This window comes from Oreochromis aureus, linkage group 2 (assembly GCF_013358895.1).
Source record: "Oreochromis aureus strain Israel breed Guangdong linkage group 2, ZZ_aureus, whole genome shotgun sequence".
In the NCBI taxonomy this organism is placed as follows: Eukaryota; Metazoa; Chordata; class Actinopteri; order Cichliformes; family Cichlidae; genus Oreochromis; species Oreochromis aureus.
Window position 1 is genome coordinate 3,262,978 of NC_052943.1, and position 14,193 is coordinate 3,277,170.

The window sequence follows — 14,193 nt, forward strand, 5'->3', positions numbered from 1 at the left end:
AAATTCACTGCAGGAATCCTCAGAATCTGCGAGGCCTAATTATTTAGGATTTCTATAATATTTAGCAGCATAAAATAAAAATCATTAGGAGTAACACTGTTTACAGGTGCTGGATGTCAGTACTCTACCCAAAGTTATTTTGCTCTTCATAAATGACACCGCAAAATTGGGTCATGTCATCTGGACCAAGATGCAGGACACGGAGGGAGACAAAACGCAAGTTTAAACAAAAGGCGAGCCGCTTATTGTGGCTGATTAGCATGAATACAAAAAATAAAGCAAAAGGTGAACTGGAGGGAAAACTAAACTAAAAACTAAACTTTGATGACTGTGACAAAAACATGAATATGACGCAGAGAATGAGAATAAAGATGAACATGAAACTTGACATGAAGGGAAGAAAACAGACGACCTGACAAAGACTGGACGACCACACAGACTAAATACACACAGGTGATCAGGGAAAGTGGAAACATGGGGACACAGCTGACACAAATCAACATAATGACACCACAGGGGAAGTAAAACAAAATACACTGAACATGGAGACATCTGACTCTTCAAAATAAAACAGGAAACACTGAGAGACACAGACATGACAACACAAGCTTGACAGCATGAAACACGCAGACAAGAAACACACGATAACTAACACAGAAGGCCTGAGTGGAAACATAACCCAAACTTAACGTTATCTCATGAGCAGAGAGTAACTGTAATCCCATTACTTTTTTCAAGTAACGATTAATGTAATGGATTACCTTTGCAAAATAAGTAGTGAGATTACTGTTACTTTCCTGTAAGCACGCTGCATTACTGGGTTACTAAACCGTGATTTTGTTTGGGAGTGTCTCATGACAATGACGTAGACGCGTGCGACGTCCGTGGCAGCAACAGACGTGTGCAGATCAACAATGGATAATATGGAGTGCAGGAGAGAGTACAACCATACAGCATTAAAAACGTGGACGTACTTATATTACTTTAAGTTTTATTGCGTAAAAAGTGACAAAAACATTAGTGTCCGCTGTACACAAACTTCTTTCTACAGTGAAAAATGTAACTTCAAATCTTAAACTCTGGAATATGCAGAAAATAGGTTTAAATGTTAAAGAAATTCTTCAAGTCAAAGACTGTTGCATATAATTCAATTTTTGCTTGATGCAATGTGCATAACATTAAAAAATGTAAACTAATTAAACAATTTTAAAAAGAGAATTTTCCATTTGATTCAATTTCATATGATGGATTATGCATAAAAAATAGAATTGGTCTGTTGGTTTATTACGTATTCAGGTTGTGTATGTGTTTTTGAAAAGTAACTAAGAAAAACTATGAAACTAAGTAACTAATTAGTTTTGAAAATAAGTAATCAGTAATGTAACAGGATTACTTTGTTGGAGAAGTAATCAGTAATAAGTAACGAATTACTTTTCAGGTAACTTGAACAACACTGCTCATGAGTAATACAAAATAACTTAACTCTACCCTTACTTATGAAGAGCACGTGATTTTAACATAATATTAACATAAGAAATCAACAATACACGAAACGCTGGGTCACCGATCTGACAGGTCGCAGGTCAGGGACGAGGAGAGCGCTAAGGAAGACTAAATCTAACTGCAAGTTGCCAACTCACTGTGATGTCACAAACAGCTGGAAATCAAAGTACAACAAAGCTGCCTTTGAGCTACATGTTTATACTGAAGTCATGCAGGGTGTAGGGGGGAACGACTCACGTTTTATAGTATAAATACTGACATATACATATACAGACTGACAGTTACACTTTAGAAGAGTCAGTTGTTATTATTACATAATAACTGTGGAACTGTAAGTTTAACTTGACGTTTTTCTTTAAGCACTGCACATCAAACCTAACATTGTGCAACTTCATGCTGAAGAAAATGTGCAATATGATCAAAAGCTTCAGGAAAACTAATACATGTCATTTCTGGTGAGATTGTTTATTTATTCCTATTAAAATGCAATAAACCAAACACAGACATGCAGAAAGGTGAGATGGCCCAGTGATACGCAGACATGGAGAAAAGAAAGTGAAGGCTCCTCCCGTATTTTGTATTTATTTATTGACTTTACTGAGTGACTAATTATTTGGCGACAGATCGAGGAAATGTAATGATCTTTTGGTTTTTACTTTAAGTTTTGTAATGAATCATTTAGATGCTAATTTAATTCATCATTTTGTAATAGCTTTTTAAATTGTTCAATTTATTAAGTCTTTGTAATTAAATACAGTAGGTCAGTTAGTATTCTGGTGGCACACTCAAGGCTCTGCATGCTAATTCTGGGGCTAAAAAACACCAAGCGTAGTCATTAAAGGTCAGCATGTCAGTATTGCTGGTACCTTCTCCATCACTGGTCTGATGTTTACAAACCTTGGAGCAGTGATGTGTCCTGTTGTGGGGTGTATCAGCATTTTTTATGCGCTATTCACTGACTAAAGAGGTCGGCTTTGTCACTCTGGGGCACTTTGCATATGAGGCGTGCGGTTGTCCTGCTCTTCCCGTCTTGTTTTTCAGTATGGAAATTGGCACGGTGGCCCTTTCTCCTCTAATCACTGTCATCACGCGCTAATGATGCCAGAGATGAGTTCAAAGCAGTCAGTGGGGGTCGTGCTGCTGCCCCCTCCCCACTGTGCAGACAGATATCAGCGCTCATCAAAGAGTCTGTGAGATGTTTTCTGTTAATGAAGATACCGATTCCTCTCATCCCCTTTTAACTGGCCTTCTGATTGTATAATAACCATGATGGTAGATATTATAATTATAAATGATGGCAGGTCATTTATAATGGTTTAAGTTTGTGTAATGTTACTGAAAGAAGCTCTGTTAATTACAGATACTTAGTGTGCATTCAGGATTGCAGTGAGTGGCAGTGTAATTAGAAAAATACTGAACAACTATGGCTTGTTTGGAAAGGTTTCCAGGAGAAAAAAAATGGAATCGCAGCTTAGGTTTGCACACAAACTGTAAGACGTATGGAACAATGTCCTTTGGACAGAAAGACAGAAGTGGAGATGTTTGGCCATAATGTACAGCAGCAGCCCAAACACAGCATCAGTACAAACACCCTGTCGAACACGGTGGTGGAGGGGTGATGATTTGGGCTTGTTTTGCAGCCACAGGACCTGGACACCTTGTGATCATCATATTCTGGAGTTAAATGTGAGGTCATCTGTCTGACAGTGATCCCAAACACAGCAACAAATCTACAACGAGTCAAAGTCCAGAACTCAACCGAACAAAACACTGTAGCGAGACCATAAATAAGATATCCATGAATGATTGTCTGCAAACCTCAGAGTACTGTGAAAAACTTTCTTTTTCATATGATTGTATATCAGTAGTATACATTTGATTGCTTGCATCGTTTGCACTGAGTTTGTATGCATATATTTATCCAATCGAATGGGATTTGGAACAACTAGCTAGTCCTACTTGTCATATAAGCCACCTTCAGCCAAAGCTGAAAAATGAAGCCAAGGTAGAAGCGCCAAAAACTGCCGTTCTTGTTGGCCACTCAGTCTCCATATGCACAGCTTTATCCATATAAAGAAATAAAGGCTGCTACAAAAACAGTTTGTTCTATAGCTGATTCCCTCCTTCATATTCTCATTTCTTTCTATATTCTTATGGGTTAAAATAAGATGTGTGGCCACTTTGAGTGTGCTGACACAGACAGCTCTACCCAATCACTGTCTGCTAATTCTAATGAATGTGGCATCAGTCACACTGAGGCCTCAATTTACGGTGTCCTGAACCAATAAATGACATCAGCATTTTGTCTTGTTGAACTAGATTCGATTGTTTATTTTATCATCAATCTACACGTTAGACACCATCATTTTGTTAATTTCTGAGAAATAAATAAGAAACACAGGTTTTCCAGTCAACATGACATTTGGTCTTTGTCATCTGTTCTTGAGGTACTTCAATGACTTCACGTAAATGTGCCAAAATGACTGGACATAATTCGTAAGTTCATACACCTTAAAGTTGTCATAGCTGATGTGTCAGAGTGAATAACAAGAGAATTGACTTTAGACCTGCAAGAGAGAATTGTGTGAAGGCATAGATCTGGGGAAAATTGCAAGTATGTTTCTGCAGCGCTGAAAGTATGATGTTTGAAACAGAAGTTGTTTGGAACTATCAGCAGTTCCCTCCGTTTGACTACCCTGCAAAACTGAGTAATTGGAGGAGAAGAACCTTCCTCAGACAGGTACCCAAGAACCTCGTCCTTGGTTCTAAGAGCTCCTGATAGGATGTGGAGATTGGAGATCCTTATAGAAGGTCACAGACAGTCGTATGGAAGAGTCCCAAAAGGCGCAAGAATTTCAATTAAATTAAATAAAATGTTACTTATATAGCGCCAAATAAAAGAAAACAGTCATTTCAAGATGCTTTGTAAGGCATAGACTCTACAACTGTACAGAGAAAACCCCAACAGTCAGTGGGAAGGAAAAACTCCCTTTTAACAGGACGAAACCTCCAGCCAGAACCAGGGTCAGGGAGGGGCGGGGCCATCTGCTGTAGCAGGTCGGGGGTGATGGGAGGGAGACAGGATAGAAGAAACACCAGAAGAAATCTCAGATAACGAGAAGCAAAGATTTGAGGCGGATGTTGCTGCTAAAGGTGATTTAATGAAGCACTAATCAAAGTGTCTGAAAACCTTTACATTAAAACCGGATTTTTCTTTCTTTCTGTATTTAAGAAAAAACGAAAACCTGTTTTACTCAGAATTAATTGAACCATTTGAAGATGAAGCCAAGCAGTCAACACCTTGACAGGGGCTGGAAACATCCCCTATGATTTTATTTATGAGGCAAAGTTTCAAACACAAATGGTTTTCCTCCAGTCTCCCATTTGTGGCTGACATATTGTCAAGTCCCAGCAGATTAAAAAGAGCTAGGGGAAAGGCAGCAGTGTATGAGGGATTTCTTTGTTGTATTCTTTGTGCGTAGGTAACAAGAACTACAGGCTTCACACTGCAATAGGTACATACTTGAAATCATATATTGCTGTGCAAATTTTATTTTTATTATGTGTGTTAGCGAAAGAGATATTTGACATTTTGATATAAAAACACAAAACATATGCAGCGTATGCCAAAAAGACAAAGGGTTAAGTCTAATTTGACTGTTTTCACCATACATTCACTCGCTCTCTTTCTCTCTCACGCTCTGTATTTTTTATTTTGTTGTCAGCCTGTGTGCAAGACAGACACTGGGATTGATTTAGATAAACAGAGAGGGAGGTGCGAAAGAATGAAAGGAACTGAATAAGTTAGAGGGAGAGAAACCAAACAGAGTGAAAACAACACAGACAGGAGGAAAAGACGGAGAAAGAGGGAAAGAAAACCAGATGACAGACAGAGAGAGAGGCTGAGATGTATTTGGTGGCATTTTTCCGTGCATGCTCTTAACAGGCTTATGGCAAATGAGTGCACGGTGTATTATCAAGCTTTCTTAGCCTGAAGTAAAACACAACACGCACACATTCATAACTGACACACACACACATATATGCTTACATGTACTACACATTTGCACACATATACATAGGGAGATGCACATACAGTGTACTCATGGAGGCGTCGCCTCACAAGCATTTACACCAGCAAACACATAAATATAAACACATGCTGATAGAGTGTGTGTGTGTGTAAGAGAGACACACACAGATGCACAGTGTCATTAGTATGCCGTGGCACAACACTGTGAGGGCAGCAGAGGAGTATGATGAATATGTTTTTGGCACAGAGCAAAAGGAGATGGAGGAGAGGAGGGAATTGAAAGAAAGAGCAGAGGAAGGGGGAGATGAGGAAAGAGGAGAGGAAAGGAGTGAGGGCAGAAAAGAGAGAGATGTTCCTAATGACTTTAGAAACTGACAGAAAAACAGCAACCCAATTACCGCTGCAGGACCGTCCTTTGTCTCTATCTGCCTGTGTTTCTCTCTTTTTCTCTCTGCGAGCTCGTGATGACAGATCACCTTGGTCAGAGCAAAGTCGGGCTTAAAAGTTCCGTCTCTATATGAAGGCACAGTTGCAGCTGGGAAAAGTGTCTAGCAGAAAGGGAGCCTTAAACACATCAAGCCTGCTGCACTGTGGGCTAGCTACAGTATTACTAAATGCAGATGAGTTTTGTTACTCGTAGGCTGAGTAATGTTACACGACTCTATAACATTGAATTCAGGAAAATGCAACTGGAGGAGATCAGTTTTAGCTGTGCAGCTTTAGGATGAATCTGTGGAGGAAATCAGCATTTAAAGAGATAAGCATCTCAGCCTGACAGAGCTGGTTGGTAAAGGTCAAAAGAGCTGCATGCATGAACTAACTTGAGCTGCATGCACACTGCATGGAGCAGAGAGTTGGCTTTGTCTCCATGGGAAACTCACAGGTGTTGGTTGAAACATTAGCAATAGCTCTGCAGTGAATTAGCATGAAGAGTCTTGAAACTGGAACATTTAAATAGAATTAAGCTGATATCCTTTTTTTTTAGTTTGAAAAGTTAGTTTAGTTTTGTTTTCCCGACATTGGCTACCATTGTGATCTGTATTATTTTATCTATGCCTTCACAATCACAGGGGTTCGTTGCCCGAGGATTAAACCATTGGCTTTCCAATTGGCAGACAACCTGCTGAGGCCAATCAATGTTCAGCCAATAGTAATGGCAAATGTTTTGACTTCTGCTAGCAGGGAAAGCGCAGGAAATAGAAATTTTATATTTAAATTTCAGTTATACTACGATCATAATAGGGACGAGAGTCTTTGGAGGCTGAGGCACGACTAAAATTGCTGTGAGCATGTGCAATGAACTCGCAATCGTTTGCCTTGTTGTTGTTTTAAAGCGACTTTGATGCGTCAAGATAGCGATAAAACAGCAGTCTTTCAGTCAGTGATTTAATGGGGTTAAATGTAGTTTGTATTATCCATCCACTTATCCTTTTCAGGGTCGCAGGAGCCTATCCCAGCTGTCATAGGGCGAGAGGCGGGGTGCACCCTGGACAGGTCACCAGTCTGTCACAGGGCTAACACACAGGCACAGACAACCATTCGCACTCACATCTATGGGCATTTTAAAGCTTTTCAATTGACCTATCCCTACAAACTGCATGTCTTTGGACTGTGGGCGAGAGCCGGAGTACCCGGAGAGAACCCACGCAAACACGGGGAGAACATGCAAACTCCACACAGAAAGACCCCGGCCTGATGGTGGAATTGAACTCAGGACCTTCTTGCTGTGCGGCAACAGTGCTAACCACCGTGCCACCGTGCTGCCCAAATCCCAAATCTACACAGGTCCAAATAAACACATAGATTTGAAATATAAGTTTTTTCACCAACAGTGATGTAGTTGCTGCAGGTTGGCAAAGCAAAATGACATACGTGCTCGGCAACCTACAACCAGTTGACAACCAGTTGCGTCAAGTCCCCTACTGCAAAGAGACACATTGCAAACAACAACATTCAGACTGACTCAGGTTGATTGTTTATAAATTAGATGGTAGTTATTTTCAAACCTTTGCTAGTCTGTCTGAGAGTGATTGCATCCAGTCTGAGTTGGACCAGGATTGTTTGGAGACAGGTTGCCTCCCATCAGGTGACCTGTGGCGTCACTTTGTTATCAAAGTTGCCCAGATGTTGAGGGTGTTGCACACTCAACCACTGGGTGACTATTTCATTGTTGTAGCTACTTATAGAAATAAGAAATATATAGAATCAATCAGTCTGTCAGTGTAATCACCAGCTGCCAAATCATTTTTACTGTGACTGAGCCTTTACATGAAGAAAAAGGTCTACTATGTGACAGATCCTCACACATCACCTGTTCCTATCAAAATAGTTTTAAAACACTTTGTATTGGCTTCCTATATCATCTATATTCTGGACGGATCACAGATTGTAAGAAGGGAGCTAAAAAGGAAGCAAAGCATTTGCTTCCAGTACTATGAAGCAGTATTTCTGTGAATGGCTTTCTGTTTAGCCTGGCACTTGGCATTCACTGCAGAATGCAAATGAGCATGCAGACTACAAAATGCACAGAAAACACTTCAACACACCATAGTAATGTACTCAAGGATTTGAATGTGCACTAGGTAGGAAACATGAAACCAGAGTATCAAAGGAAATCTGATTAGCGGAGCTTTACGACAAAAAGACGCACGCTGGTGTTCGGGGTGCCGTTAAGTCTGTGTAATCGACACGTGTAGAAAATATGTCGTTGTTGCACAAGTGAGCAGGCCTGACCTTTTTCTATCCAGTGGCAACATCCTATTAATCATCTAAAGCACATAGTTACAGGGTGACCTCAAATCACAGTCCTGGGTGGTTTAATTGCGAAGTGGCCTCATAAATAAAGAAAAGCTGAAAGAAGTGAACGGTGGGTGTTTATGGAGAGAACAAGGACGACGGGACAAGTGTCAGAACACCGATTTCACTGCAACTTTAATTAAAGCTCAAAATTGGGTTTTTGAAATGAATATGTTTACTTTTAGCCTTGGTAGTCTTTTTTGTGTCTTATTAGTCTTATTTTTTGCATTTAGTTGCAAAACACCAGTTTTGCAACTAAATGCAATTGTTCATTTTTGGCGTAACGCTAGGTGATCTCAGAGCGCAGATCATGTCCACTGCTGCTGCCTCCATCAGAGATTGGCAGACTTCCTGCAGAAGAGCAGCAGTTTAAAAAGAGGAAAGTGCAGAGGCTACCAACGAACCTTGAAATAGAAATATCGCGTAACAACGAGTCGAAGCAAGCTAGACAGCACAAACAAATATGAAGTATAGAAAAGCATCGATCAGCGAGTTCAAAAGGCTGCCGAGCAAATGGAAAGTGTTAAAGTGACTACATGGGCTTAAAGGCAGCTGAGTAAACAGAGAGTCCTTATCTTGGCTAACACATCGCAAAGAAAAACACTTGTTCATTTTGTTAGTTGTCTGTTGGACACGATTGAGATTACAGCCATCAAACCAAGCAGAAATGCTCGTGTATGTAACAGGACAGATTAAAGACTGACAATGTTCACGAACAGGAACGGGAAAGTCTTCGTTGGACTTGCTGTGTCAAATCCAGCTGGCATCGGAGGGAAAGATGCTAAAATACAGTCTCTTTGTGTTCCACTTGTGAAAATCCAGCAGCTTCGGTATTTTCAGTAACGCAACCTCCTCGCAAGAGTTACATCATAAATTTGAGAACTGAGTTCAGGTGTTAGAAATGCTTTTACAAAGTCTCTCACGCAAAAGTAAAGTGACACCGTACAAGACAAGCAAAGAATTCATTGTTCGCTTCCTGTTTAAATTGGTGTGGGGGTGTTTAAAGCCTTGTTAAGACCATATTGCCGGCCCCGCTGTGAAACATTGAGATGTCTCGCACCCACACGAGAAAGGCGAGCGAAGAGGGGATTTTAGAAATATAATCATATACGTCTGGAAAAGCTTTAAGGTCTGAATCGTGTTGCTTTTGGTAAAACAGCTTGTCCCTTTTTGTCGGGAACAATGCTCGCAGCCGGGTTGTAACAGAGGAGATTGTGTGAATAAATGCTGGTTGGTTTGTTCTTTATTTAAATCCAAGTAAAGCCACCAGCCAGCTAAATATATTCACACATAGATCCTCTCCATGAGCCCTGCAAGCCTCCCAAAGCCAAAGATCTGAGGAGGTTTGTTGTTCTAGCCTGCAGCTCCGCATCGATCTATCAGAAACTTCACTGGTCCAGTTAATCACCTTATTCCTAGAGAGAGAGTGGGGGGAAAAACAACAACAAGCCGGAGGGAAGAAAAGGTCCTGTTTTTGTTTGAGTAATTCATTTTAATTGTTGGGTTACAGTGCTTGAAAAAAAATTAATGGCTGATATTTGCGGGAATTGAGTTTACTGTTTTTGTTTTGTCGTTCTAATTGATGTAGCCATGCGCAAAAATGACTGGGAGGCGTCAGAGGGAGGAAGAGAGGACGGGGGAGAAGGTGGAGGTTAGGAAAAGGCTTCACTGACAAGCTTAATCACCCCCGTTCTTTTTGCTGAAAGGAGGAAAAGTATGAATAGAAATAAAGCAGAGGCTCGCAGTGAAGAGAGAGGGCAGGGAGGAAGCACGGAAGAGGGGGCATAAAGGAAGAGACGATAAGGAGAAAATAGAGGTTTACTGTCATTTTAATGACAAGAAGTTCTTCTTCTAATAGAGGTGAGCTGATCGAGGGAAGGAGAGGCTAAGAAGGTGAAAAGATAGTTTGTGTTTTCTGGACAGAAAAGCAACACACACACATGGTTACACCGTCGTTCAGTACAGAGGGAGGGGGTGTGTCGTATCACAAGTTGTTCACTAACTCACCTACACTGAGCATTTTGTAGAGTGTAGAAAGGACAACTGTAATCTCGACTGTTCTCACACTAGCATTTCAAATTTAATCTTAAAATACTCTGTCATGCATTTGACCTCTGACCTCTTAACAGCAATGCTCTATGGCGCTATTTAAAACCATTGAATAGCATTGGCATTGTTTGTAGTGACAACATGTAGACTGATAGGGAACAACATAGGGAGATACTAAATGTTATTTTACTGTGACTTTGTTGTGTATGTTACAGGTTCTAATCATTCCTGACTAACTTTTTGTTTGTTTTCTGGAAAATAAAATAAACTTGTGATCAACAACTTTTTCCCCCTGATGTTTATTATTAAATATTTAAACAAATTTTACTAAACAACGAAACGAATGCAACATGTGTTTTATATCTACAAAATAAATCCTCCACCATCCAGCACACTCTCTGAGCAGCATTTGCTTTTAAGGGAATGATATTGGTAAGACATCTGTAGTGGAGCTAAACACGTGCAAAGAGCCGCTTTTGTTATTTAAAGCAGCGGTCCCCAACCCCCGGGCCTCGAACTGGTACCGGTCCGTGAGTCGTTTGGTACCGGGCCGCGAGAGTTGAGGCTCAGGTGTGAAATGTATGGTTTTCAGGGTTTTTATCGGTTTTCAACGTTATTTTGTTATCGTTTTTATCGTTAACTCGGTTTTCCTGGGTCTTTTCACGTGTGTTATGAATAAATCTTCTTTTTTTCGGTACCGGCACTAGTTTTATTTTGTTGTATTCATCCGTGACACCTCATTGCTGGTCCGTGAAAATATTGTCGGGCATAAACCGGTCCGTGGCGCAAAAAAGGTTGGGGACCGCTGATTTAAAGTATTTCAAAGGAACAAAGAAAGCAAAACAAAATAAGATACTATTGCCTTAAAAGTAAATGCTGCCCTGAGAGCGAGCTGCGTTGTGTCAGTTTTTTTGTGCTCAATAAATGTAACAAATATTACCATCCTGTTTCTGATGTTTATTAAAAGCTGTTTTAGAGATACATTGTTACACAGACTGTGACAATTTGGGTTGATTTTCTTTCTCTTGTTTGGCACAGTGCCTAGTATCATTTACAAACCACATGAGCGCATTGATCAATTAATCAGCGCTGTCTGGAATTGATTTGAATCGAACCATTAGGTGATCAATAGAGGCACGTTGCTCCTCGCTCGTCCTCCGATTGTGGAATAACTGTATCAGTCACACTCTGGAGTTTTAAAAAATGAACAGGCTTTCATTTGTTTCTTAATAAGAACATTAATCAGACGGCGAGCAAAGTCAGTAACGTTTATCACACGGTGCTCACGAGACCTCGTGTTCTCACCATCATCACTGTCTCGACAGTTAAACGTAATCTATGAACATGACTTCTGATTTCTTCTTTCTGTTGTTGTTTCTTTTTGCGACAGGTGTCCGACAAGCCTAAAGCCAGAGCCGCAGCCCTGAGGTAAGACAAATAACCAAACGCTGTATTTGTAATGAGGTGATTTCCTCGTCGGATGGACTGCACTCTGCAGACTCGTTTTTATCCTCACAGAAAATAGCACTCACAATAGAGCTGGCGTGCAAGCTGCTCTTCTCCCGCCGAGAGCAACCTGGGCTAAGTAAGACCGCAGTCAGATGTCGTGTATTACTTGTTGTTTTGGCAGAGAGAAATAAGGCAGATCCACATATGGCCTGCATTAAGTCAAGTAGCCGGGGCATCATCCTTCTATATGGTGTGGCAGCCAGCGAGTCTTTGGCAGAGGGTGTGAGGTTAATGGAGTGTGTGACTTTCAATATCAGCCAAACAACAAGCTATAAATAAATGTTCTTGCCCTGAAACATGCAATTGAGGTAGCTGTGGTCAGTGTTTCTCTTTCTGTACTTGTTTCTGAAAGCATGGTTTAGGACTGCAGAGCCGGCTCACACAGCCCTCAGCATCTAACACGTCTCGCTTCAGTAAATATCCAGCGTTTTAGCGGGACGTTGTTTGATTTTTACTTTTTTTTGCTATATGAAGTTAATCGCAAATGCAGCCGTTATTAAGGCTTTTGCAGGTGTTGCGCCTCTAATTCACCGAAACATCTGCGGCGACAGGTGTCCACTTGATAACGAGAGTCAGCGGCCGCACGCTTCAGCTCTAACGTTCACATTTAGGCAGCAGACTCGTTATTTGTATTGCAGGGAGACTTTGCAGGGACTCTGCGTGTAGACTGTGGCTCTGAGGAGGAAACATAAAATCCTGCGTACATGCATGCATGCGTTATGTTTGAAGGTCAGCGAGTAACATTTCCTCAGGCTCTTTTTTAATAAATGTGGTCTCGTTACAGCTTAACAGACATTTAACATTTAGATGCTTTTGTTGTTCGTTCGAGTGTAGGGCACCTTGTTATCGATGCTTTTTGAGTTTCCAGCGTTTCCTTTTTTGTTTATTATCCTGGGTTATGGGATGTAATGCATTGTGCATTAGTGTAATCTTATTTCTGCCAGTTGTTACTGTACATCAAGCATCAGTAATAACAGTCCTGCGGTATGTTGTAGTAAATGAACAGCTTATTCTTGATTCCACTGGTTAAGTGGCACATGTAAAAATGATTTAAGACCTGCATAATTAATGAACACGTTGTTCCTGATTTGTTTTCTTTTTAATTCATTAATTATTTTCCACAACATTGTTAATCATTACTATGCAGCGAGGGACCTCCCAGCCTCAGCAGCTCTTGTCCTAAGGTTGTCATCCACTGGGGGTTGGGGTCTGGAGCATATCCCAGCAGTCTTAGGGTGAGAAGCTGGGACAGGTTTTCCAGTCAAACAGGCAAACATTCACAATCACGGCCAATTTAGAATAACTAGTTAACCTAACATGGATGTCTTTGGACTGTGGGAGGAAAAGATAACCCCGAGTTAAAAGATGTAGCACAGAAAGAGCCGAGGTGGCCGGCAGGTTTGAAGCTTCTCTTGTGAGGTGAAAGAGCTAACCACTGCACCCCTGTGGCTCCGTTACCTCTGAGTGTATCAGAGTTACTTTCCTCCCATACAATAGGTTGTTAGTATCACAGTCACACTATGGAAAACTGTGGTTGCATGATCAAATTATTGTGACCATGTGCAATGTACTCGTGATCTTCTTGCATCTTGTAATGGTTGCTTTGAAGACGGGGACCAGGTCTGCACTAGTCCACTGTTATCAGATTGACACTGGATGGGGTTAAATTAATAATTACATGTGACCTGTGTCTGCTAATGTGGTCATTAGCTGTAAGAAATTGGTAAAAATGTCAAATCTGTATGCATAAATTCACATTAAAGAGAAAGTCAGCTGGTTACATTCAGTTTCCAACCAGAGCCTCACAGATTTGAAACAGAAATTCCTCCATAAATAGTGACATAGTAACTGCAGGATGACATGGCTGCTTCATATAGGAATATAACCAAAGTACTACAAGTCGGCAACCAGCTGAGTTGTATCGCTTACTGCGAAAAAACATCGTAGACAAGTTGCATTTATTGCATTCATAGTGCAACAAGCTGGCATATCTGTCTGCATTTATAACAACAACTATTAGCAAATCTTTGCCAGTCTGTCTGAGAATGATGAGTCCATTTCAGTCGAAACAGGTCTCCTCTGGCCTCCTGTGTACTGGATTAACAATCTAAAGCTGTCAACCTAGGGGTTGTAAAATAACGGGAGCAAAGGGGAAGATGAGAGATGATGTTGCGATGCTCCACCATGGCAGGATGTTGGGGTGGATGGATGGGTCCAAAAAAAATCTGTTGAAGACTATCAGTGTTTTCATTTTCCATTTCTGTTTTCACATTTGAAGCTGTTTATTGGCCAGCAGTCATAAA

The 14,193-nt window shown here is 40.8% G+C and overlaps 1 protein-coding gene across 1 annotated transcript in view; it reads left to right on the forward strand.

Moving 5' to 3' along the window:
- The window catches only part of aff2 (AF4/FMR2 family, member 2), a 195,616-nt gene that overhangs the window by 122,905 nt on the left and 58,518 nt on the right, over positions 1-14,193 (forward strand). Inside the window, exon 10 of the mRNA XM_039615308.1 lies at positions 11,772-11,809. Coding sequence (XP_039471242.1) covers positions 11,772-11,809 — 38 coding nt within the window. The remainder of the gene's footprint in view (positions 1-11,771; positions 11,810-14,193) is intronic.